At 37.8% G+C, this 24,515-nt stretch overlaps 2 protein-coding genes across 4 annotated transcripts; one reads left to right on the top strand and one right to left on the bottom strand.

The window, feature by feature from the left end:
* Positions 1-183: 183 nt before the first annotated feature.
* LOC117426232 (protein mono-ADP-ribosyltransferase PARP14-like) lies at positions 184-15,941 on the bottom strand. The gene is made up of 26 exons (XM_034043621.3): positions 15,583-15,941; positions 15,000-15,178; positions 14,641-14,680; positions 13,979-14,116; positions 12,917-13,168; positions 12,352-12,588; positions 9,949-12,065; positions 9,633-9,765; positions 9,234-9,356; positions 9,038-9,100; positions 8,749-8,925; positions 7,941-8,125; positions 7,665-7,731; positions 7,366-7,509; positions 7,212-7,274; positions 6,715-6,891; positions 6,189-6,361; positions 6,018-6,075; positions 5,524-5,658; positions 4,413-4,475; positions 4,125-4,301; positions 3,743-3,931; positions 2,681-3,295; positions 2,052-2,209; positions 1,637-1,811; positions 184-1,116 (listed from the first exon to the last, which is right to left on the bottom strand). The coding sequence occupies exons 1-26, from the start codon at positions 15,758-15,760 to the stop codon at positions 818-820; spliced, it is 6,315 nt and encodes a 2,104-aa protein (XP_033899512.3). The 5' UTR covers positions 15,761-15,941; the 3' UTR covers positions 184-817.
* LOC117426234 (N-myc-interactor-like) lies at positions 15,152-24,297 on the top strand. Of its 3 annotated transcripts, none has more exons than XM_034043628.3 (10): positions 15,152-15,194; positions 17,806-17,865; positions 18,300-18,374; positions 18,894-19,052; positions 19,716-19,832; positions 20,623-20,797; positions 21,759-21,865; positions 22,448-22,634; positions 22,948-23,054; positions 23,285-24,296. In XM_034043628.3, exons 2-10 carry the CDS (start codon positions 17,812-17,814, stop codon positions 23,483-23,485), a joined length of 1,182 nt encoding a protein of 393 aa, XP_033899519.1. In that variant the 5' UTR covers positions 15,152-15,194; positions 17,806-17,811; the 3' UTR covers positions 23,486-24,296. The 3 variants fall into 3 exon arrangements, with proteins under 3 accessions (XP_033899519.1, XP_033899517.1, XP_058889833.1); XM_034043626.3 differs by lacking the exon at positions 15,152-15,194 and adding an exon at positions 16,421-16,524; XM_059033850.1 differs by lacking the exon at positions 15,152-15,194 and adding an exon at positions 16,802-16,907 and having other exon boundaries at positions 23,285-24,297.
* Positions 24,298-24,515: the final 218 nt, after the last annotated feature.

Here is a 24,515-nt window from a genome sequence, read left to right as displayed (position 1 = left end):
CCCAGTGGAGGACAAAAAGTACTGGCAAATGTCACTTTTTAAAAATGTCATCTTTTAAAAGAAGTTAATCGGGTTTCTAAATGATGAACACTCAAGTTAATGTATTTTTTAAAATTATTTTTAATACAGTACAAATTAGTTTCTTTTATAATTCAATCTGCAAGTGTAATGCACTGACACTGATTTGCCACAAGGGGGCTGAACTGTAATTTGTTTCTGTAAACAGGAAAATGTGAATTCTTAATCGGAAAACAGTACATATTTAAAATGCTGCAGCCTCATAAACATAATAATTAATGTGTACAAAGAGAGCAAGACAGAGATTTCAAACTAATGTGATTGTCAGTCAGCACAATAAAAAGTCACTGCACCTGCTCTAAAACAGTGTTTGTCATTTTTCGATCACATCTAGTGAATTTTATCCAAATATAAGTGATAAGTTTCTTTTGACGCTCAAGTATAAGTGATACTTTTCTTTTGATGCTCAAATCTAAGTGTTATGTTTCTTTTGATGCTCAAATATAAGTGATATGTTTCTTTTGATGCTCAGTATACAACAAATTGTCGTACTTAAATTCCTGACACTGGTTTTGTACTGGCCTTCCACAGGGAAGCACTGAACTTGGTCTTGAACTCTAAAAGCATATGGATACAAACTTTTTTAAACTGCTTAAGATAAATGATTATAACAAATTGGTTACATTTTTTTAACATACCTTTAAAAGTTGCATATGATTTAAGGGACAACTAGCAGCGATTCTGGATTATCAATAAAATAACAAATTACACTTGCGTTTGACATTCCTGAACTCAAGCCTCAGTTCAGAATTTTAAAAGTTATAAGATACTCAGGGTAGGCTCCATCATCACAAAAAATAACAAATATAAAAGGCGTCTTTTCACTGTCGACAGCACAGTCACATAGATCAGAGTTTGGATCGTTGGGGTTGACCGGGGTTGGCTCCTTTAAGTTTTCAATTCCCTGGCAAAGCTTCCCAGTGATTACCCTGGCTCTGTAAATGTATTTGTGCCCATTTTCATCTGGGTTGGAGTATGAATTGTGACAAGAGTAGGACGCCTCTTTGGCAAAGTAAGTTCCTTGCCCAAATCTGGTTGCTGGAAAAAAAAAGGAAATTTACACTCAATAATAACCGTAGCGTTCCCTTTTCCAAGAAAAGAAAGACACACACGCACACACAACTGGGAGATGAGTCCCGGAGAAACACTGTTTTACAAATTAGCGAATGTAAAGCACAATCAGCCAGAACCATAGGATGATGATGGCGGGAAGACCAGGCTTTGGCAGCAGAAGGATTAGGGTGACGATGTAAAGCAACATAACTAAACAGGAAACGCATTCAGAATCTTCCTGCTCTGTACCTAAGCTGTGGATGAAGATGCCTCCGTTTTAACACGGGCTGCTTCAAATTGCTATTAGGTCTTAAAATAGAGGCAATTTTCTCCCCTCTTCTAAATATCAAACCAATATTTTGTTAAAGAATATTATTTTATCATTATTATTATTATTTATTTCTTAGCAGACGCCCTTATCCAGGGCGACTTACAATTGTTACAAGATATCACATTATTTTTGACCACAGTATATCACAATATAGAACCACAGTACGAGGCTTACCGTTTCTTCCACAGAAGCTTCTGTTAAAGCCTGTTTTGTTTATTCTCTGACAGATGTCTTTTGTGGTCCCATGGTAAAGAATGCGCTCGTTGGTTGCTTTTGGATACTTCCTGTCCAGTGTCTGCTTTCTCACAGCATAGCTCTGCCATTGTTTCAGGTGCTGGATCCTCTCAATCTAGAGATTCAACAAGAAACTGCATCAGAAATCAATACCACTGTTAGTGCTGTTACTGTACATGCTTTCAGTCTCTCCATACATGAGACACTATACATTACATAAGAAATCAACCAATCACTGTATGGCGTAGTTGGCATCTGGACATCCTGAATGCCACAGCTTACAATATCCATGTATGTAAGAAGTAATGCATACATTGTCAATAATTGTTATTGTATTTGTTTGGTAGTTCCTTACCTGTACTACCTCAACATTATTCTTATTGCTTGAGGAATTGCATGATTTTACAAACTCTTTTGAAATTTTCAGGAATTCCTTTGTGTTTGGTGCAAGCACAATTATTTCAAAATCTTTATTCTTCATGTTGGTCCATGATTCTGGTTGCTCAATAATGGCTGAAAAATCAGGAATATTGTTAACGTGGTAATAACAGTATGCAGAAAGGAATCCAGTTAAAATGAACTTTTCTATTGTATGCATTTCCTAATTATTATATAAAATATTTCTCTATTTGCTCTTAATTAACAAGAATCAGTAAAAAACTTTTTTTTAAAGCATCTGCTTCTATTGAATGTAATTATGACTAGCCACCTTTAAAAACTTTAAAACAGCTTTACCAACCATGCATGCCTATGTTAGGAAGCAATGATGATTTGCAAGAGGATGTAAATGAGGGAACAAGCCAACATTGCACATGGGAATAGGGAATAAATGAACAGTGTGCTCACCTCTTGATAATATAGTGGCGCATAGACAAATAGGAGATAGGAATTGGTATTAATAGTCCGCACTCTGTATTACTATATGAAAAATGTAAAAAATAAACATCACCAAGGGAATCAATGCGTTGCGCAGAAAAGACCTACCTGTCTCAGAATCAGTCAGGGGCATCCTTTTGAGTTTGATCACATTTCCTTTCTGATCAGCTTGCTGCATCTTCCCCATGTCAACTGTGTAAGACTTCCCATTGTGACTGTACACATAGGTCTTCTCCTTTTTGTGGTAGGCCACCTCCAGCTCATAATTTATTCTGGAGCCGAGTGCCTTAGGCTTGCCATGGATAAACATCTCCCAGCGGACAGTTTTCTTCATCCTCTTTTCTTCCTGCTTCCTGCCGTCCCTTTCCTTAGCATTCTGAATAAGTTTGTTGATCGTCAGGGCAGCGGTCAGGACATCATCCCGTTTCCCTGACACCGTTATTTTCCTCTGTCCTATTTCCAGTTGGATTTGCTGCTTCTCACACAACTGTGCCATCTGCTGTCTTTCTGCGTCCAGCAAATGGCTGATGTGTTCCGAGTCGATGTCACTGCTGGAGCACTCTTCAGCGATCAAGTCCTTGATGCATTCCTTCACCTTGGAGATGCCATCTTTAGATGTGCTGTACACTTCCACCGTACTAACTGGATATTTCACTGCCTTCGCTGTCGGGCTTGTGTTTGAAATGACTGCTTGGACTCGACTGGAAACAGTTTTAACTGGTGCTGTAAAGAAAGCCCACAGACTGTTAGTATTACTGCTAATGTTCCTGACATTTTTGTGGTACATTTTAGGGTTCGTGAAATGTACTGCGTTAAAAGCACTGGTAGTGAAGTCCACTCTTTTGCCACAGAGATGGGGCAGCACAAGCACTGGTTATATCTCAAGTCACGGAGTGTCGATCCTCACAGGGAAATGGTAGCAGGTTAGCAGGTTTATCCATACTGCCTGCAAAGGAGCCAATTGAGCCAAACTGTGTAGTGGTTTTGTGGTGTCCAAACTATTGTTCTATTATCAGGGAAAACATTAATACACATAGTTTATATGTTTAAATATAGTATATTTACAGCTGTATTGTTGTATTTGGGGACACCCTGTCTGGTGTATGTGTACACTGATTTCTAACTGTTATGCAACGGCTACGAAGTCAGAATGCTTGTACAGTTTCTTACCTTGTGGAATGGCACGGGGTGTCACCTTTTTAAACTTTTCCAGACTCTTTTCAAAGTCAAGCATCATGTTTTGCTGGAATATGACAATGCGGACAACACTAAGAGAAGGTTTCACATGGTCGATGACATAACTGCTGACAGCATCGACCATGGCAGTGGCTACTTGAGATGCACTTAAATTACCAGCTCCTAAAAAAAAAAAAAGGAAAAAGTAAACTGATTTAATATATTAGTCACAAAAAAGAAAAATGACAACTTTTTAGTTAAGACTTTAATATAAGCATATGAATAACCTTTCACATCATATCACATATATATATATATATATATATATATATATATATATATATATATATATATATTACAGTAGACTATACATCACCTGTGCCTAGTGCTGGGAATGAGACAGATTGGATCTTCATATTTTCACAGGCTTTCAAAACTTTACACATAGACTGTGTAATAGCTGGCACTGTCGTCTGTCCAACCATGTGTATGATGTGTTTCACTTGCAGATTTCCTGGCTTGGTGACTGCAAAGCCATCACTTTGCTGGACTCCTGTTAAAAAACAGCCATGGTTATTGGTTTCATAATTTATAATACTTACATTTTTTTTACAATTATTAAAATGGACATAAAGAAGTTAAAAGAAAATGAATGTCTCCTTACCAAGAGCTGTACATTCATCCACGACCAACTGGCCTGCAGCTTTCAGAATAGCTCCAGATACTCCTGCATGCAATAAGAAAGAGCAGCCTTCAATACCGTGTCAGTCATTTCAAGGTTAATGTGTTTGCTTGCATGCTTTGGTTTGTTCCTTTGCTTTGATTTATAGAAGTAAATTCCACACGTTTTCATCCTGAACCACTATCAAATGTTTTTATGAATGATGTTATTTGTGCATATCGTTTGTTTGGCTAAAAATCTAAAATGATAAAAAGACACTATACTGTACATGCATCTGTAATGCATTGTCTTGGTACAACTGTCTAGTGTGTGTGGATTAATACGTGATTTATATGTGATGAAGCACTACATTAGATTATACAGCAATTAAGAACAATGTACAGCAACACTTCCTGTTAAAATTAATACAGTAATCAGTCTCCTATCCGCCTGTCACATATCCACCCTAACCGTTTATCCGCCATGATCAATCTCTTCAGCAACGTTAGTTTATTATTGAACAGAGAAGATTAGTTCAGAGATTGTAGATCTTGCCAAAGTTTTTGTACACTGTGTTGTATGTGATCCATGCGCAACCATTGCTGGTAGTGTCACGTGAGCTGTTCAGTGTGTTGACTATATGTAAATAAATCCTGTTTGCCTGCGGGGCATATCAACTGTATACAGATAATGCACGCATCCACACGGCAGACGACTACTCTGTCACAAGCATTAATACCCTCTATCTTTCTAAACAAGGGATTTAGGAGAGCTCCCTAATCAAAGCTGAATCTCAAAACAATAATTGTGTGAATATAGTAATTGTTACAGCTGTGTATAATGGTATTTAAAACAGGATTAATTTATCCACCGTTTTACATATCCGCCCTTACTCTGGTCCCACTGCAGTCGGATAGGCGACGGATTACTGTATTTGTATTTCCTGTAAACCATCTTCTTTGTGTGCCATTACTTTGAGCTGATTTCACTATGTCCATTGCTTCTAATTGCTCTGGACTCTAATACAGTGCTATACGATAGTCATACTGTTAGTCCTTCATTGAATATATTGCAATACATTTTTTTAGAAACTCACAAAAAAAAAAACACTTACCAGATGTTAAGTTGAGAGTGGTAGTGGTGCTGTTTACAATTGCATCTGTTTTTTCCTTGGTGATGTCACCACATACAGCCTGAACTTTTATGGATCCCATTTTTATTTCAATATTGTTCACCAATGGAAACAGATCTTTAAAACCAACACATACATTAGGTATATTTTATAATACAAATATTTTACATTTACACTTTAATGAAAGTAAATCAATCATATGGCAATACGGGCCATCATAAAAATCTTTGCCATGTTTCAACAATGCATTTGAACTTGTTATTTTTTGTCTGTAAAGTACATAAAACACTAGGAAGGAACCCCATGCCAAAGTTTAGAATGACGGTTATATACTGGGCAAGTCAGCTTACAGCACAAACAATGCACTTCAAAGAGTATGATAGCACGCAAACAAACAGAAATTGAACTCTTTCTGTTTGTCTGTGTTCTAAAACTAATGGCATTAAAGCAACAGTGTAACAAGACTATTCCATTACCTTCATATTCACTCTCAGACTTGGAGTCAGAGTCATCATCGCTATCAGGACACTCATCCTGGTAGAAGAAAACAGTTAGCATTAGGCCTTAAATGATGAGTAATCAACAGTCAAGCCAGCCTCACCTCGTTCAGCGAATATTCGGTGTGAGGAAATGTTTGTTTGACTTACTTGGGCTTCAAGGGTCCACTGCTTCAGTCCGTCGGTAAACTCGTCAAAGATTTTGTCTTGAGCCACAACAATGTAAATTAGCTTGAGGATTGAAGCCCTCTGTAGAGATAAATGATTCTTAAATCCTTGCAGCATTGACTCGATGACACCATTGGGACTTAGTCCTCCTGCACCTAAACAGGAAAGAAAAAGTATTCACACACAGTGCTGTATTCTCCCAAACCACTTCACAAGCTCTGCATTGTGTTTCACTAGAGGTTTACCAATCCTGCCCTGGAGCCACCGATAACACTTTCCTATCACATTAGCAATTAAACATGAGAAGAAATAAAATAAAAAAAACTGTGCCTTTTAGAATCAATCATTCTGCATTCTACAGCACTGTTACCTGTGCCTTTTAGAATCAATCATTCTGCAATCTACAGCACTGTTACCTGTGCCTTTTAGAATCAATCATTCTGCATTCTACAGCACTGTTACCTGTGCCTTTTAGAATCAATCATTCTGCATTCTACAGCACTGTTACCTGTGCCTATTGCAGGAAAGGAAATGGTTGTGATCTGCTTCTTCTCGCACTCCTGAAGGGCCTTTTCCACCTGAGATTCTATTCCAGGCATGGTTTTTGGTCCTACCATGTGTAGAATAAAGTCACAGCTCAGTGATCCTCCACTTGTCACCACAAGCCCATCAGCTGGCTGTGAGCCTGAACAACAAGCAAAAGACACAGACTCACTCTTACAGAACAAGAATAAGCAATTTCAACACAATGGATTTAGAATAAATATTTCACAATGACTTCATATGGTAACACATTGGTATTATAAAGTATGAATTACAGTGTGTATTGGTTCATACCGTTATATATTAGTAAGAGTTGGGATTCTGTTGTATAGTCAAATATTGTCCGAATAAAATGCTTTCCCATTGAAAGCATTTTATAGGTTTTCATAAATGCACGATGTACAGTAAATAGCAACGTTCACACCACCTATTGGAAGTGGTCATTATACTCTTCTAACTTACCAAGTGCTTTGCACTCATCTTGAACTGAACTTCCAGCTGCTTTAAATATAGCTCCTGATACACCTGCAGTACAAACATAACTCATCAATGCCTGACATCGCACCGTTAAAAAAATAAAAACATCATACAACAGAGGGAGGAGAAAAACACTTACCACTGTTTAAATTCAAAGAAGTATTTGTGGAGTTAACAATCCCTTTAACAGTTTCAGTAGTAATATCTCCTTTCTTAATGGTTACTGTGACATTGTAGATTTTTACTTGAGAGGGTGACTGCATGCTTTGAACATGAACTTGTCCTAAAAGAAAATACAGCCAGTCGGTCACGAATACCTTCTGTTATTCTCACAAAACAACACATTGACCAAATAAGGGTTTACTTATAAAAAGTGTATATTCCAAACCATTTTTTTTGCATTAAACATTCTAAAAACAAGTGATGAATGGACAATACCTTGATTTATGAAAGACAATACGGAAGGCACAGTCTGGGGCCCAAAAGCAGATGCTTGATTGGTTGCCTATAAAAAAGAAATAGTTTATTACATTGTTGTGCTTCACCGCTGCCTGTGATTCATTCCATTTAACTAGCTGTTGTCTGTTTTATTTGCATAGAAACCATACAGATAAATGCATGGACGAAGTTTTCTGGGTTACCAGTATGAGAACAAACGACACCACCTGCTAAAAAAACATCTTTTCAAAGTAAATAAAAAAAAAAGATGTTTACTTTTGTGTTTCCACTCGACTGCAGATTTCTTTCAGCAAAATAATCTTGGAAAGAGTCGTACACCTTCTGCTCAAAAGCAACCATGAAAATAGATTTAAGGCCGGTGGAAGCTGATTTTGAAAAATAGTTCTCAAATCCTTTTAATACTGAAACAATTGAGTCTTTGGGTTTAATACCACCTCTTCCTGTAAAAAACAAAAAGCAAAAATAAATAAATAGAAAGAACATTTTCATGCTCTATGACAAAAACTCTTGAGATCATTTAATTAAAAAGAGGACAAACCTCTATACCCCCCTCAGTCATGGTTTTATATTTACATTTTTAGAAATTTTACAACAGTTTGCGTGAACTCTATGGAATTCGAGAAGTTGCACTGCCAAAACTTTGAAAAAACATACATGCATTATGAAATAGATACAAAGATAGGAAACTTAACATGGTACAATTATGCATGCAGTGACTGAAGGGAATATAGTGGACATTTTTGTCCATATTGGGGTATATTCCATTCATTAAAACAGAACATGAAACAGTAACACTGTTGTAACCACTTTACAGACATGTTGTATGGGTAATCATATACCAACTATACTGGTAAGAATATGTGAATGAATTAGTTTATTCTTTGAGAACAATAAATTGTACATTTATTAGTTTGGAAGACCAAAGTAACTTTAAAAATGGTGACATTTTTTCAAACCTGTGTTGTGGAGACTGGCCTCTGCTGGTGAGGGACAGTAATGCATTCCATCAGATTAGGGGAACATGTTATGTATTGATTTATTGTAAAAGGATGAGGCTCATTACCTGTCCCTATAGATGGGAACGCTACGCTGGTCACTTTGTTATTATCACACTCCTGCAGAACCTTCTCCACAGACACTATGATGCCTGCTGTAGTGGTCGGTCCCACCATTTGGATAATGTGCTTGCAATTGAGGTTGCCTCCTCCTGTACACACAACTCCGTCACTTGGTTGAGAACCTAGTCAAAGAGAAATAACATTTCTATTTCTTCAAATAGCACCCATTTTTTTTGCATGTAATGCACGATTGGTATTAAAAATGATATCATCACGTATTTTAATTAAGATTACCCAATTTCGTGCATTCATCAACAACAGAACTCCCCGCAGCGTTCAATATTGCTCCAGAGACACCTGCAAAAAGAGAAGAGTACACGATTACATTATACCCTCAGTTGTGATCAGATCCAGTTCAGGTTAGACAGCTCTGGGAATCCCCCAATCCTCCATGATTAAGAGAAGAAGACTTTGCCTGAGTGTTACTCACCAGAATCCAGATTCAGGCTGTTGTTTGTTGAATTCACTATCGCATCCACAGTCTCCTTGGTGACATCTCCTTTTTTCAGAGTTACTGTTACCCCAGATACATTAACAGTTGGCGCTGATGTGGCTGGGAACGGGACAAATAACAAAACAGTTAATGGAGGGGGGGAAGACAAACACCCCCACGTCACTGGAGATGACTCAGTAGAGCCCATTAAAATGGGAAGATAAAGGTTTCATATTCCTCTTGAGAGAAACACAGATGCCCATGCATAGTTTTATCAACACTGGACAGCCGATAGAAGAGACATCCAGCACCACAAATGTTATTACAGTGAATACATCCACAATAACAACGCTTGGAAGGGGGGGATTGTAGCCACAATGTACAATTCTTTCTTACCTTTTAACAGAAAGGAAGGTAGTGTAGCATGAACTGTGGAAGCTACAGGTACTGGAGAAGCTGCTGTAGCTGTCAGTGCAGGTAGAGTTGCAGCTGCTTTCCCTGTTGCATTAGTTTGTCCCAGCATAGAAGCCTAAAGAGATTAAACAGACAGTATTTTCATTATACAACATTCCATATTTTATATAAAAAATAAAATAAAAAAATTCTGTAAATTGGGAAAACAGGAAAAATGTGTAAGACTGAGTTTAATGAGTATAGTAGTTGTTGCTGCTGTTAAAATGTGTATCAGGCAAGTAGGTATGGTTATAATTACCATGTCTTTCACTGCAGCATTCAATTGTTGGATAATCCTGCCATCAGGTTCAATCACGTAGATGTCTTTGAGATTCTGCAGGCTGCTCGGTTTGCTCTCACAGTACTCCAGGATTGCCTTCATTACCACTCGGGCGCTTTCACTGACTGGGAACCCAAAGCTTCCACAGCCAAGAGCCGGAAGCACAATGGAAGCGCACTGATTCTCCTCTGCGGTCTGTAAGCATCGATGGACTGACAAGCTCAGGTACATATTTTCCATGGGATTCCCTCTTACTGTATAATTACACTTTCCCCATATAGGAGTCACAGCAACAATCAATATTTTTACAGGGAGCTTTCCTTTGCAGGTCAGTATCACCTCTCCCGCTCCTGTTGCTTGCCTGTCTTTTATGATCGTCTCACAGTCGTTCCTTATTTCATCTCCTCCAACATCAAGAACTTCCTGAGCAATAGGATTATCAAAGGTTAAGTCACCGTTTAACGGGCACACTAAAGCATCCGCCTTTCTCTTTGTTATGTGGCCTTGGGCAATGTGTAAATAAAAAGCATCACATAATTTGTGAGAGTAGGACTGAGCTGCCAGAACAGGTAAAGCGGTGGGTGTGTCCTGCTGAATCGTTAGCCATAACATGCATCCAAACTCTTTTGCCCTGGCCTTGAGGGTATCTTGATGTTTTTCAAGCACCTTGGATTCCCCGGCTTTGTTGTACAAGCACTTTTCAAAAGCAATCAAAGCTATCTGCTTCTCCACAGCAGCCACTGCACTTTTAATGTTGTCCGCAGCGGCGCTGACCTTCAACCCAGGGGAAGCCTGCGTCCGCACCGGCAGTATGGTGACATCCATGGCTTTGATCTCAGGTACCTCGGACACCTTCATGCAGCTGTCTATGAAGTCTACCTCATGAACCTCTTTGAGGGGGATAACCTCAGTAACAGGCCTTTTGTTTTCAAGATAGCCTTTCAACTTCCTCGTAACATCTGCCACAACACTGGAGAAGCCGGCTAACGTAATCTTCGTGTCAGTCTGTGTGATGCTGATGCCACAGCCACTACTGCTAGAATCCACCTCCTCTTTGAGCTCACTGAAAAAACGATTCCATTCATCAATTTTGGTGGCTTTCGTCTGATCATGTGTGAGACTGATGACTTCGTCCTTTAGGAGTTCTTTGATTTTATCTTCTGCTTTCTTGGCGTCATTTTGGACAGCCACGATCTCTAAGGATTTGTGGTTGAGTATGGCAGCTCTAATGCCATTCTGCAAAAAATGACCCAGCTTAAACTCTTCCAGATCCAGTGACTTTAAAAACTCTGCTGTACATGTTGGCAGGTTTAGTGCTTGAGTAATCAGTGTTGACTTGGCCTCTTTGACGACTTTTTCGGCTTTGTCTACTTTATCCCTGTGTCCTTTCAGGTATAAGGCCAAGGCTCCGTCATCACTTGAACTTTCAACGTCTTCAAGCTTGTCGTAGACTAAATTCCACAGCAGATTTAGTTCTTCCCTGTTTTTCACAATAACCTTCCTTTCTATGGTGTTTCTTATCTCTAATAGCTCTTCCTTTGCTTTCTTCACACAGCGCTCTACTTTATCTCGGACACTGATAACTCGGTCCTTCTCTCCAACCAAAACAAGCATGCTGGTGGAAGCTTCAAAGGATACTTTTAAATCAGTGTTACTTAATTCCAGGCACTCATCTGCTATTTTCTCCCATACCTCCTTTTCTATTATAAGTTGGTGTACTTTAAATTGATCAAGAAATGAATGAAATGTCTGCTTGGCATCACTTTCCCAGCTTGAAGCGACTCGATACAATGACAGCGAGTCACTATCACAAGTGTGTTCCAGTATAGCTTCATGAGGCTGTATCTCTCCTTCATTGTGAATGTGAACCTTACAATCAATGCCCCTTAAAACTGTCTCAAGCTCATCTTTGTATTTCTTTGTGCGATTGATGTAATTGAGAAGCAGCGGGTTCACAGGGAAGGCTGTCTTACTAGGAAGGTTTGGAGTGGGGCAGGTTTCTCCAGTCAGAGCCTTTTGGAAACGCCTATAATACAGATGAGCAGTCAATCTCACTCCACATAGCATATGCTGTTCTTTAGCAACTCGCTGTGCAGCTGTTAATACAAGCAAAAACACACGTTACACAAGTTTTATTTGCAGACAAGTTTTTAAAAGATGAATTAGGTAGTACGCAGATGCACTAAAAAGAACAAACATTTCAGCAATTAAACTGAGATACACAACAGGTCTTACCTATCTTTCTCATAAACTAGGATTTTCCCTAGATGTTTAGCTTTAAGCCAGTAAGATTTACGACCACTAGGGTTTCCAGAAAGCAGAAATCCCCCAATTACAGTAAAGAGAAAACCCCAAGAAACTGAAGTGTATTGTAAAGTTTACCGAGACAATCCTGAAATGTTACAATGACACCTCCGGTCCCCGTTTCACCAGTCACTGATGTTATTGTTCCCCCTTTGCTTCTTTTGAAATTTGAAAAATACAGATTCAAGGTGTCTTCCATGATATTGCTGGTTTGACCTTGAACCAGGACAGAGTCAGTGTGCTCCAGACGTGATGCTGCAATCTCCTTGTTTTGCAACTTTTTTTTGGAACACTTCTGCAAAAACGATTTCACATCTGAAAGAAAAAAATAAATAAACCCTAAATGTAAAAGCAAACAATACTACAGGTGTAGGTATAGCCTTCCAGTACACTCCCTCAACAAGTACAGAATTGGGACTGCATATAGAAGGTCTATGTGTTGTACTTGTTCCTTCTGTTATAGGTTGATAAATATTCAAACTGTTTTGTGATAATGCACATCTGAATCATATGTAACATTTATTCCTAGCATTCACATCTCTGAAGCACTGAAAAAAGTTACACTACGATATTTGGACATCTTATCTTATAAAAGGTTGTTAAAACATCTTATATAGCATAAATAGAAGAGGCATTTGCTCACCGATATCCTGTTTAAAGGTAACCACTATTTTCAGCCCCTCACTGTCCAGCACCTCCCAGGAGTGCTCAGCTCCCTTGCTGCAACTTTGGATGTACACAGAAATTAATCTCAGCTTGGTGTCCTCACTGAAGCCCATCAAAATGAACCTTCTTGGGTCGCACTTCTCTTCCTCTGCCTTTTCATCGTACAATTCAACAGAGACGAGGGAGCCGTCCACAGTGTGCTCTTTTACATGCAGCGTTTCCTCTAGCTCTGGGAACACACAGAACATGTAAATGTCAGCAAAATGAAAGATTACACAAATTGCAAAATGACCAATGCATTTTTCACAGTCTGTCCTGTTCTCACAGTAGTAGTGTCCTAACTCCATGTTCAATGCACAGTAAATGGATGAGATAAGAGGGAAGCACTGAGTATGCAAGACAGCATTCTGGTGTCCTGGAAGGTGCAGCACTGTACACAGGAACTCAAGGAGTTTCAATATGGCTTCTTTATTTCTACTGGATTATGTAAACACGGTAACGCACAGTAAACACAGTATAAGAATATGTAGATGTATTAAAGAAACTATAAATCGGATTGTCTGAATTGATCTGTGAGATATAAAAATATTACAGCAGTGAAATTAAAATATGATAGGCAGGAGACAAGTGTGAACTGCTGTTACCTGTAATAAACACCAGATGTCCCTATAGCAAACTATAAAGAGCTAAGGGCCCCATTGATCAAATCAAGTTTGAGATTCATGAAAATTTTGTTTCCTCTTATTAATATCTTTTTTTTTTCATAATAAAAAAACATGACCTCAAACTGTAACCTGAATTGCACAACACTTAGAAAATACCGATACAAAAAGGGGATTTCCAATGGCACCCTTTGTCAACAATACAATTAAGATTATGTTATCTTGAGATCTTGTACATTGGTCAACATTTTGCATTGTATGGTAGTTTCTGGTAACTGGTTTATTTAAATTTTCATTTAAAAGGATAAGAAAAGTAAAAAGCAGGAGATACAATGTAACAGGTGTAACACTCGCGCTCACTAATAGAATGCACTCACCATTTTTGTTTGAACACTTCAGAATCCACCTGTTCTCTTCCTTTTTGGTAATTTCAATATCTTCAGAGTATTGCTCAAAGTATAGTCTGAGGTATTCTTCATCAACAGGGCCACTGCTGCTGAGTAACACCAAGTAATCTGGGGAGACAAGGGGACCTTCTCTTATCTCTAACAGTCCAGGTTCTAAACAATACGACTGTTCAATGAGTGGTGCAGACATTCAAAGGATCCTCATGAGTGAAATTACATCAACGCTCAAGGAGTATTCTGTTTATATACCTTGCGCTCATTACCTGAACATATCTTTTGTTGTCTTTATACTACTGTGCACGTCAGAAAACCCAGTTGAAGCTATCTGATTCATACTTTAAACAGGAACAATGTTGATGTTGCAATCCCAAACCAACAAACATGACTTAGGTTAAATATCTCAATTAAAGGGATATGCAATATGGAATAGGAAAACGTGAAACAGGTCTAACTACAAAAGGGTGATTTTACCCTAATGTCTTACTTTACAAAAATAAATATGTCATGCCTTATCATTATAGCCCAGTGGAAATGTTTTAGCTAAATTCATATCAAGCTAGTGAACATTTTAAAGTTCCTTTTTGTGAATGAACTAGGGGATTTCTAGATAGAGTAAAGCTAGTTAATCTTACCTCCTTTATGAGCCGGTGTCACTGCCTCTTCACTAATGGCCTATGAAACAGAAAAAAAAAAATTCAAACATTGGTGTCTAGTACCCATTCCTTGTATTAAATTCTAAATATAAATAATATAGTAGTGTAAAATACAATGTGTCATTATAGGCAACAACTCCCAGCTCTAGAATATGAATTGGCCTCACATAACAGTCCATGCATGTATTTCTCCATGATAGCCATGAAACTGTATTAGACTGTTGTTGGCTTTTTTCAACATTCGTCCTGAATATCAGACTGTATTTTATTCAAAATAAAATCTGCATCCACATTTTCTTGAGACATTGAAGGAATATGAATGTTGTATAACACATTACCTTTGTATGCCGGCTTGCAGCAGCTTCTCCTAACTGTACACTATTTTCCAGTCTAACAGGCTGGGCTGTTGGTTTTACTTCATTCTTTGCATCTTCAAATGGTCTAACCTGGAGCTTCACAACCCCCAGTTGCTTAAAATCAACTTCATGGACTCCTTTGGCCAACACTTTCTTTTTAGCTGAGAAAGAAATAAGGTAAGCAGGTTACTGTACCGTTTGTTTTGTGAAGACAATAATTATAAACCAATCAGAGATAGCATCATACTTCTGACATCTTCTGAAATCTATTATTTACAGCCTACTTACATGACCTTGAGTCTAACACGTTAATCAAGACAAAGCACAACGTTTACAGGAACTCAAAATATAGCAGTTTTCAAAACGAAACCAAAACATATAACGTATACTTACTTTAAATACAGTAGTTAAAAGTCTGCCCCACTAGGAAAACTACATATACTTTGAATACAGTAAACACATTGGGAACATCGAAAATATTAAACACTCTATGTTTTAAATGTAAATTGATGTAAAGCAGAACTGCAACAATACAGACAGCAGCTGTAAAAAAATAACTCTTTACCTTCTGCATCCTTATATAAAAGAAGTGCTTTTCGTTTGTCTTCGGGGTGATCCCTAATTTCTAAAACTTCTCCTCCAGATCTCCTCTTGTTTTGGAAATATAAAGCCAACTTAGGTTTAATAGAGTCGAACGTGTCAGGAAGATTTTCCACAACCAACAAGGAAGCATTCTCTGCCATTTATTCCCTATTAAGTTTTAAAGGTAATTCGATTTTTTTTAATCTACATAAAAAACACAAATTATTTTTAAAAAAAGAGTGCCTACTGATATTCTTTAGAATGTACTCCGGTACCGTAAACAAGAAATACAGAATAAACCGAATTGCTGTACAGAAATCGAAACTAAAAAAACTGTTTGACACACCCGTACACCATGACGCATTAGATGTTGCGCAATAATACATATTTCGGTTTGCGTTGTTCTGCAGGTTGGGACTTTTTGTTTTTTGTGTTTTGATTGTTAAAGAATAATGCAGAAATGATTTTAAGACTGTTAGGGATCCCCACTTTTGCATTACAATCATTTTACCAACATTTGGACTCAAAATAGAACAAGACAGTTACTTTATTGCCTTAACAAATAGAATAGGAACATGAACGGCTATACCTGGTAATTTCTTTTCAGGGTTTTTAAATGTAACCAGATCTATTGGGGGGGTTTACTTATAAATACTCAGACATGTTAACCATATCACTTAGGGGCTGATTTGACCGATTTATACTCCGAGGGCAGAGCATACTGCAGGTTGATCAAATTGACCCCAAGCGCAGAAGCATATTCTGTTATATAGCAAACAACATTAATTAGTTTCGGTTTTCATTTTAACAGCGCGCGTAACTTCTGATAGAGGGTGAACACTTTTCAACACGGAAGTACTGTAGTGTTGGCGAGAAAAGCTGTGCTTTAATATTTACTGCAAAGGGAAGGCACTGCGCGGCACAAGTGAGTAATGAGATTAAACATAAAAACAAAGTAACTGACCACGGTATAATTATTTTTATTTTAAATAACTAGGCAAAAGTGAAACTTGCTTGATCATACCAGTTTTTAGGTCACTGCTGCTTATTTATAATCGCGTTAAAAAAACAAATAGATGAAATGGCAAAGCTATTAACCCTAAACTATGGTTACTACAGTGCGTGATATGTTGTGTTTTAATGGTTCTTTCCTGTTTGTTTCATCCTGGCTCATACCAGTACTTGCAGTAAACAATCACAAGCACAGGAAGGACAGGCACGGCACGGCACGTTTCCCAGCAAAAATGTCCACGTTGGCCCAGCAATGGCCCAACACAGCCTGAAATATTTGCCCATAACTGGCAGCAGGTACCGCGTGGATTTGCACATCGGGGCCCCAAGTCATTGGCACAGTGCTGGCTGCTCACATTGGCACAGTGCTGGCTGCTCACATTGGCACACTGCTGGCTGCCCACATTGGCACAGTGCTGGTTGCTCACATTGGCACAGTGCTGGCTGCTCACATTGGCACAGTGCTGGCTGCCCACATTGGCACAGTGCTGGCTGCTCACATTGGCACAGTGCTGGCTGCCCACATTGGCACAGTGCTGGCTGCTCACATTGGCACAGTGCTGGCTGCTCACATTGGCACAGTGCTGGCTGCTCACATTGGCACAGTGCTGGCTGCTCACATTGGCACAGTGCTGGCTCCTCACATTGGCATAGTGCTGGTTGCTCACATTGGCACAGTGCTGGCTGCCCCCATTGGCACAGTGCTGGCTGCTCACATTGGCACAGTGCTGGCTCCTCACATTGGCATAGTGCTGGTTGCTCACATTGGCACAGTGCTGGCTGCCCACATTGGCACAGTGCTGGCTGCTCACATTGGCACAGTGCTGGCTGCCCACATTGGCACAGTGCTGGCTGCCCACATTGGCACAGTGCTGGCTGCCCACATTGGGCCCGCGTGGATTTGCACATCGGGGCCCCAAGTCATTGAGCCAGTGCTGGTTGCTCACAAAAAATACCTAATGAGCAGAATATAGGTGGTTTGTCTTCATCTTTGTCATGATATTTATTTTTTGTTTTGAATCAAATTTGATTACACAGTGGGGCCCATGCATCAGCCAGCATGGGCCCAATGAGTACATCTTTGCTGGGTTGTTCTGTACTTATAAAATATCATATTAGAGTTTGCAGCAAAGTAACAGTAACTACCAGTAACTAATATGGACATGTTTCTGTATTATATGCACCTTATCATCAGACACAGATGGCAATGGGTACTAGTGAAGCTCCACAGCCATTGGTCCTCAAAGGGGATGTTGTGAGTACTATTATTATTATTATTATTATTATTATTATTATTATTATTATTATTATTATTATTATTATTATTATTATTATCTAGGTAACTGATAATGAAGTTTGGTACAAGCTGAGCTATTATTAAATGGACATGAGAATCTTACCCAGAAAAAAAGCAAAATGTCTCAAAGAAATCTGTTTTATGTTTAGAAAATTTTAAAAAATGGTAGATGTCTAACCTGTTTTTCTAGTTGGTAAATATAAACTTTAAAATAAACTTGACATAACTTATATACTTAATTAAGACAGTTTATTTGAATCCAGTTTAGAAACTGAGACAGGAAGAAAAACATGCAGATGGTTTTTTATGATTGTATGACTGTTCATTCCATTAAACTCATATGATTTCAGTAAAGAAAATCAATAATTTAAAATGCTATGTTTCACTCAAAGACGCCCCTTGAAGAATTGTCACCAGAAGACCAAGAAGAGCTTAGAAACTTAAAAAAGGAACTGAAACAGTTGAAGGTAAATTGATAATGTTCCTAGCTTTTAATATATATATATATTATTCTTTTAGAAATATATATATATATTTGGGACTTGATGCATGTAAGATTTTAGTTAATTTTAATGTAAATGTGTTTAATACAACATGGCTTGGGGTCATGCTTCCATGGTGATAACTGCAGGTTCAAATACTAGCAATAGCTGAATACATGCTAACTCATGGTGAAAAAAACATTCACCGCCAAACAGGTGGAGACACCCAGTGATGAGCATCAAGGTTCTAAACCACTTAATATGACCCCTTGCCTTAGCATTGTTTTTTCACCGTAGCAGTTAAAGTGGGATACAGACTTTGCTACCATCATTCATAAAAAAGTTAGGTTATTCTTTGTATACTATATTCTTTTGCAAGCCAAGTGTCTGATTTCTGAATTTTTAGAATAGTATTGCTTTTGGTCCTGCCTGTTATTAAAAAGAAAACAGTTACAACAACTTAATTTTTAAGTATCATAACTTTCCCCTTTTTTTCATTACTAGACACAATCTGAAAAAGCAGATACAGTAAAATCCAGACTGCTGCTAGATAAACTAGACCATGAAGAACACAAGAAGCAAGCTCAGGATGAGATGATGAAGCTTGCTCAAGAGGAGAAGGACTTTTGGAAAGCGCTGGAAAATCAAAAACAGGATTTAGAGGTACTGTTCTGGTAGGGGTTACATTTCTATTTAGGAAACAGTGTAACCCATTCATTTCCACCTACTGAGATTATTTTACCCACTGGAGTTATTTAATGACCCTTTATTAAAATTGCTAAATACAGTCCTCCTTTGTCATACCTCTACGTATGGGACAGGTGCCAGACTGGCTCTATAGCAACGGTTTGCTTTGTTTTTGTCAGTATAATGAATGCAAATACCACTGGTTTATATAGGTGCACCTGGGTTCAGAAAGAATAGGGGGTGGAAATCAAGTGTGACATGATAACGAGGAGGACTGTACAGTGCAAAATACAGTGGAGATGGGTTCAACTGCTCTTACAAGATGGAGGAGTATGATACTGAGATCATCTTCTGTTTATAACTTTTCAAAATAGATACAAAGAAAGCATTTTATCACCCCTGCTGGTTTGTGATGCTTGGGAGCAGGACATTTGTTGTCCGTTTAACCTCACTAAGACCACTATATGCAAGATCAAAATGTTTTTTTATTTTCTAGGGAGGCGGTGTAACAATGTTTTCAATGTTTTATATATTGTTTTAGTTTGTTGTTAAATCAATGAAACATAATAAATATATTATATAATATTATTTGTTTGATCCTTGTTAATAATTACACCAGTCTTTTTTTATGATTTGCAGCAAGAGGCTCTGGCAATTGAGGAAACAAACCACCAACTGAGACAACAGATCAATAAACAGAAAGAAAAGCTTGAATTCATGAGATCAGAAAATGAATCCTTGCAGCAAAAGTTTAAGGTAACAATCCCTTACTTGGTCAACATAATCTATAGACTAAAGAAAATCCAAACACTAAATAAAACAGTTACTTTGACTAAACATATGAGTAAAGCAGAATGGAGATGGTTACAGTGCTTTCAGTGCTTCACAAGACAGTCATGAACAGGTACAGCATGACTCAGCTTCAGGAGGCTTCACTCCCAAGCATTATTGACCTTCAGTCCAGACAGGAAATAGTTTTACTGGTAGTACAGATTTACAGATTAACACTGCTATACATCATAAATTAGTAAAGGTATATATACTCAGAGCTGTGCAACATTTTGGGCTAAAGAAGCCAGATTGACAACCAGTAAGCAAAAAAAAAAATGTAAATGTTTAGTTGTGTTACATTTTAACTGCACCTTTTTCCCTGGTCTTTTCAAAACCATTAGCAGCCTTATATGAAACATGTTTAAATTAAAAGAGCCACATTTTGGAGCTCAATGAGCCATACATGTCACACAAGCCATCGATTGGACAGCCCTGGCATAGAATACCAAGTACACATGCATTTATTAGCTCTCTTGTTTTCAGGTGCAGCCTTACTGTGACTGTTTTATGGAATACTAGGGAATTTTCAATTATTTTCACTGTGCGCTGTACCTAGGTTACCTTGGTTAATACAAATTCATCAGCTATATAGCACATTGTAATATGTTTTTGTTATCAAAGAAGAATCACTTAACTGTTGTTAATATTCAAGAACCCTCTTTTAACTAATTCCTATGGACAATATTTCCCTTGTTTTCCATTTTCCATTGGTCAGATCATAGCAGCGATTCCAGAGAAGGCGGTTAAGTTTATTGGAGTGGAAAAGGAGATTCCTGATCACAAGCTGGAGGAGGACTGTCTTCACATCCAGGGCCAGTTCTCCATCATTCAGAACCCTGCTCTCACCCTCAGTGGAGGCCAGGCTCTGATCACCTTTGAGGAAGAACAAGGTGTGAGAGGGTAGTTATGTAATTGCGCTGCTGTATTTGAGCTTGGCTACTGGCTGCCTGGAATGATTTGCTGTATGTTCAAAGTTTCCTCAGGTATTGGCTAGAATTTTGTAGAACCCTGCACCAGAGCAGCTGTCTTTCATTCTTTAGTTGAAAATGTTTTGAAATTGCTCTAAATGAGGTATTATCCTGTATTATTGGTTGTTTGTATTAATCTATTAAGATTAGTGCTGGGACGAACATGGCATTTTCATGTTCGCATAGCCATTCAAAATCCAGGTTACGGCCTCAGTTTACATTAGTGTGGCAGTAAAAATGTCAGTGGCCCAGACGAAAGTAAAATTCACATCCAATCAGCTTTTAAAACACAGTGCAGAAGTTATTTGCCATTGATTGGTTCTCAATTGTAAACATGAGTGAAGGACAGCATTTCTTGTTTTGAAATCAACACAGGATTTATATAATACCGACCGATAAATACTTCTTAAAGCTAAGTATGAGTATCAGCACACCCCTAATCAATACATTAGCTAAACAATAAAGATAAACTTGTGCAGGATTAAGCATCCACGTGATAGGAGCTTGTTAATTGTCATTCCACCACCACTTCTTCAAATGCAAATAGAGTTAATTAAATTGATTTTATTATTATTCAGATCTGCCACCATTTAAATCAGCCATGTTAAACGGTGGTGGTATTTATATTCAGCACTTTTAAATTACTTGAATGTATCGCAGTATCACATAAACTATTTGAGATGCCAATTTCATTTTCAGTGTTGTGGAAACTTCTGAGGGAAAACTTGTGCCCAAGGATGGCTGACATTTTTTACTTTTTTGGTTTGCGGATGATAAAAATGTACAATTCATACGCGGCACACGCCTGCATTCTGCGACTCTCTGTGCCAAGTTCACTTGGGGATGCTATACAAGACAAATTAACCCCGTATTTCTTGTTCAGTTGCTGAAAGGATCTTAAAACTTGCCAGATGTCCAGTGACCGTAGACAGTGCGAAGATGGACGTGAAGCCTTCCCGTGTGGCATTAGACACAGCAGTGAAATTTGAGGTAGAGTTCATTTTAAATTACATAAAATGTTCAGGGAAATGATAAGAATGTATACCAAATTTGGAATCATTTCGATATAGTGTTTTGCGTATGAAGAAAATGTAGTTTGATATTTTCAAGATCCTGAAACCTAGGTTATAGAATATCTACGGCAGGGTAATGACCCAACACCAGTCACTTAATAACCAACACCCTCAGGACAACTTTTCTTTTGGACTGTGTTCTTAGTTTTGAGTTTTGATATAAATGTACAGAGACATCAGTGGTCAGGTTAACATTTCACATGCTGTTCCCAAGTCTCCCAAGACATTTACAGTACCCTGGTATTAATGCAAATGTTGTGCAGATGAAAATAGAATCCTGAGTTACATGTGAGAATCACATAAATCGATTGATAACCTAATTCATCACACCCACAGTCTCATCATTGTAATTGTGAATTCTAAGATGGTTTTATTGGAGAATATCCTGACTACAAAGTACTAATCCTGATTATTACATCTGATAGCAGTTTAATAAATGAGGGTAACAATATCAATCTCCCCATGGATGTTAGATGTAAAAAAAACATTACTTCTGCAGGTGCAGCTCAATGTGTCTCTGAAGAAGATTGAAGTGTCCAATATTCCTCCTATTCTACCGGAAGAAAGGATCAGAGACAAACTGGAGTTGAACTTCTCGAAGCCAAGCCTGGGAGGAGGGGAGGTGGACAATGTTGAATACAACAAGGATTCTGGAACAGCAGTCATTACATTTCTGCATACTGGAGGTTTGCATTAAAACTATTACTCAGATCAGGGATATTCAGGTACTACAAACTAGTGCAGAAACGCAGTTAAGCCTTAACACTGAACATAGCCTACTGATATATACTCTCATAATTCTCTTGCTGCTTTAGTTTTGTAGGGGCATATACAATCAATATACACGCCAAAATGATTATTTAATAGATTATTTGTAGTTACCAAAACCAAATGGCTTTCTTTAGAACTGGGAACAAGTTCACTTCTACCTCGTTCTTCATGGAATTTTATATTTAAACAAAAATGTAATGATTAACATTGTGTCTTGACTGTTTGCAGTTGCTGAGCGTTTGGCCATGAAGAAAATATACCCCTTTGATATGGGACACAAAGTTTCTGAAGTTTTTGTCAGTCTGTGCACTGAAGATCGGTTAAGAAAGTTCCAGGTGAGGATAACACAAAAATAGTAGTCTTGTTACTGCCAAAGATACTTTGATGCACATTCATAGAGCTGCAGGTACATCATATTTCAGTCTTCCCAGTTAAGATTTTTTATTGTAAGATTCTGGAGAAATTAGAATGATGTTTATAACTCTGAAAGTGCTATGATGTTTTGCTTTTTGTTTCTGTATATACAACTCATTGCGCCCCTCTTCATCTGTGTTTCTTTCACCAGACATTCTGTGGCACCTCCAGACGCACGGTCCTGCTGTCTGGTATCAGTGATGTTCTCGATGAGGAGGACTTGCAGGACAATCTGGAGATCCACTTCCAGAAACCCAACAACTACGGGGGAGAGGTGGAGAATATCAAATACAACGCCCAAGGACAAACCACTGTGGCTTACTTTAATGAAGAAACTGTAGGCAGTGAATAATATTCAAGGATTGGAGGATATATCTGTGTGTTTCTCTAGCATTAGGTGATGATTGATTTTCTTATTTGGTTTCTTAATTGAGATCCGTATTTTATTGTAACCCTTCATGTATCTGTCACATTCAAGAAATATAATGGTGGTGGTACTGGGTTATGGATCTAATGCAAAAATGTGTGTCAACTGAAATGTATCAAAATATGTTTTATTTCTTTTTTTTTTTAGGATAGATGAAGTATAGTAATATTAATGTGAAACTAGAGGAGACTATTTGTCCCACCATTGCGCCCACCAGAGTGTGAGAGCAATTGAGATGGGTAACTGGGGATTTGCTTGGTAGACATTAAACTAATCCCTGGCTGGTCCCTTAAAAGATTTCCTATCAAACCCCTGTTTGAGAATAGAGTCCTGTATAAGTGTATTAACAATCATGATAATCTGTATTGGGCAATACAAATAATCTTATATATTGTAATCTTTGCATTTATGATATAAATGTTATAATAAAGAACATGAAACTTATATGTTGTGTTCAGGACTGCAATTGTAACTATACATACCTAAAAAAATATATATATATGCTTGGGAAACTCTTTTATCTTGCATGACAAAATAAGAATTACATTGATATACATTTACCCCATTTATTGTACATGTTAATAGTGAGTAGATATGCCGTATGACAATGTAACCATGTGAAAATGACAAGATATGAGATACCAGTATATCTGTCTTAAACATTTATTTGGGCAGGACACGACTAATATAATTCTTTATAAACATGTATTTCAATGTATTTTTTTTTATTGTATTAAAGATAAAACGGAAAGGTAAGAACTGTGTTCCTTAAATAGAAATACCAGTAACTGAGAAAAAAAACATGTTAGGTTAGTAAATACAATAGACAAGTTACTGTGCTATAAATGAAAAGGTATAACATTTTAATATCAGTTTAAAGATTTAGGAGTGGCTGTGGTTTGTGGTTGTAAACACGACATGATCTTAGTTATGCCGTATTATAAATAACAACGGC

The sequence above is a fragment of the Acipenser ruthenus genome, chromosome 11 (assembly GCF_902713425.1).
Source record: "Acipenser ruthenus chromosome 11, fAciRut3.2 maternal haplotype, whole genome shotgun sequence".
NCBI classification, from domain to species: domain Eukaryota; kingdom Metazoa; phylum Chordata; class Actinopteri; order Acipenseriformes; family Acipenseridae; genus Acipenser; species Acipenser ruthenus.
The sequence above is the reverse complement of the archived record's forward strand: the minus strand, read 5'-3'. Positions and strand labels throughout refer to the sequence as shown.

Bases quoted from the DNA above. Each gene is read 5' to 3' on its own strand.
- LOC117426232 (XM_034043621.3), bottom strand. From the start codon at position 15,760: ATGGCAGAGAATGCTTCCTTGTTGGTTGTGGAAAATCTTCCTGACACG. The intron at 8,126-8,748 runs GTAATGAGCCTC...TGTTTTTTACAG, and splicing joins GTTCCCATCTATAGGGACAG to GAAGAGGTGGTATTAAACCC. The intron at 7,275-7,365 runs GTAAGTGTTTTT...TTTGTACTGCAG, and splicing joins TTCTTTGAATTTAAACAGTG to GTGTATCAGGAGCTATATTT.
- LOC117426234 (XM_059033850.1), top strand. From the start codon at position 17,812: ATGGCAATGGGTACTAGTGAAGCTCCACAGCCATTGGTCCTCAAAGGG. The intron at 17,866-18,299 runs GTGAGTACTATT...TTTCACTCAAAG, and splicing joins TGGTCCTCAAAGGGGATGTT to ACGCCCCTTGAAGAATTGTC. The intron at 19,833-20,622 runs GTAACAATCCCT...TCCATTGGTCAG, and splicing joins CCTTGCAGCAAAAGTTTAAG to ATCATAGCAGCGATTCCAGA.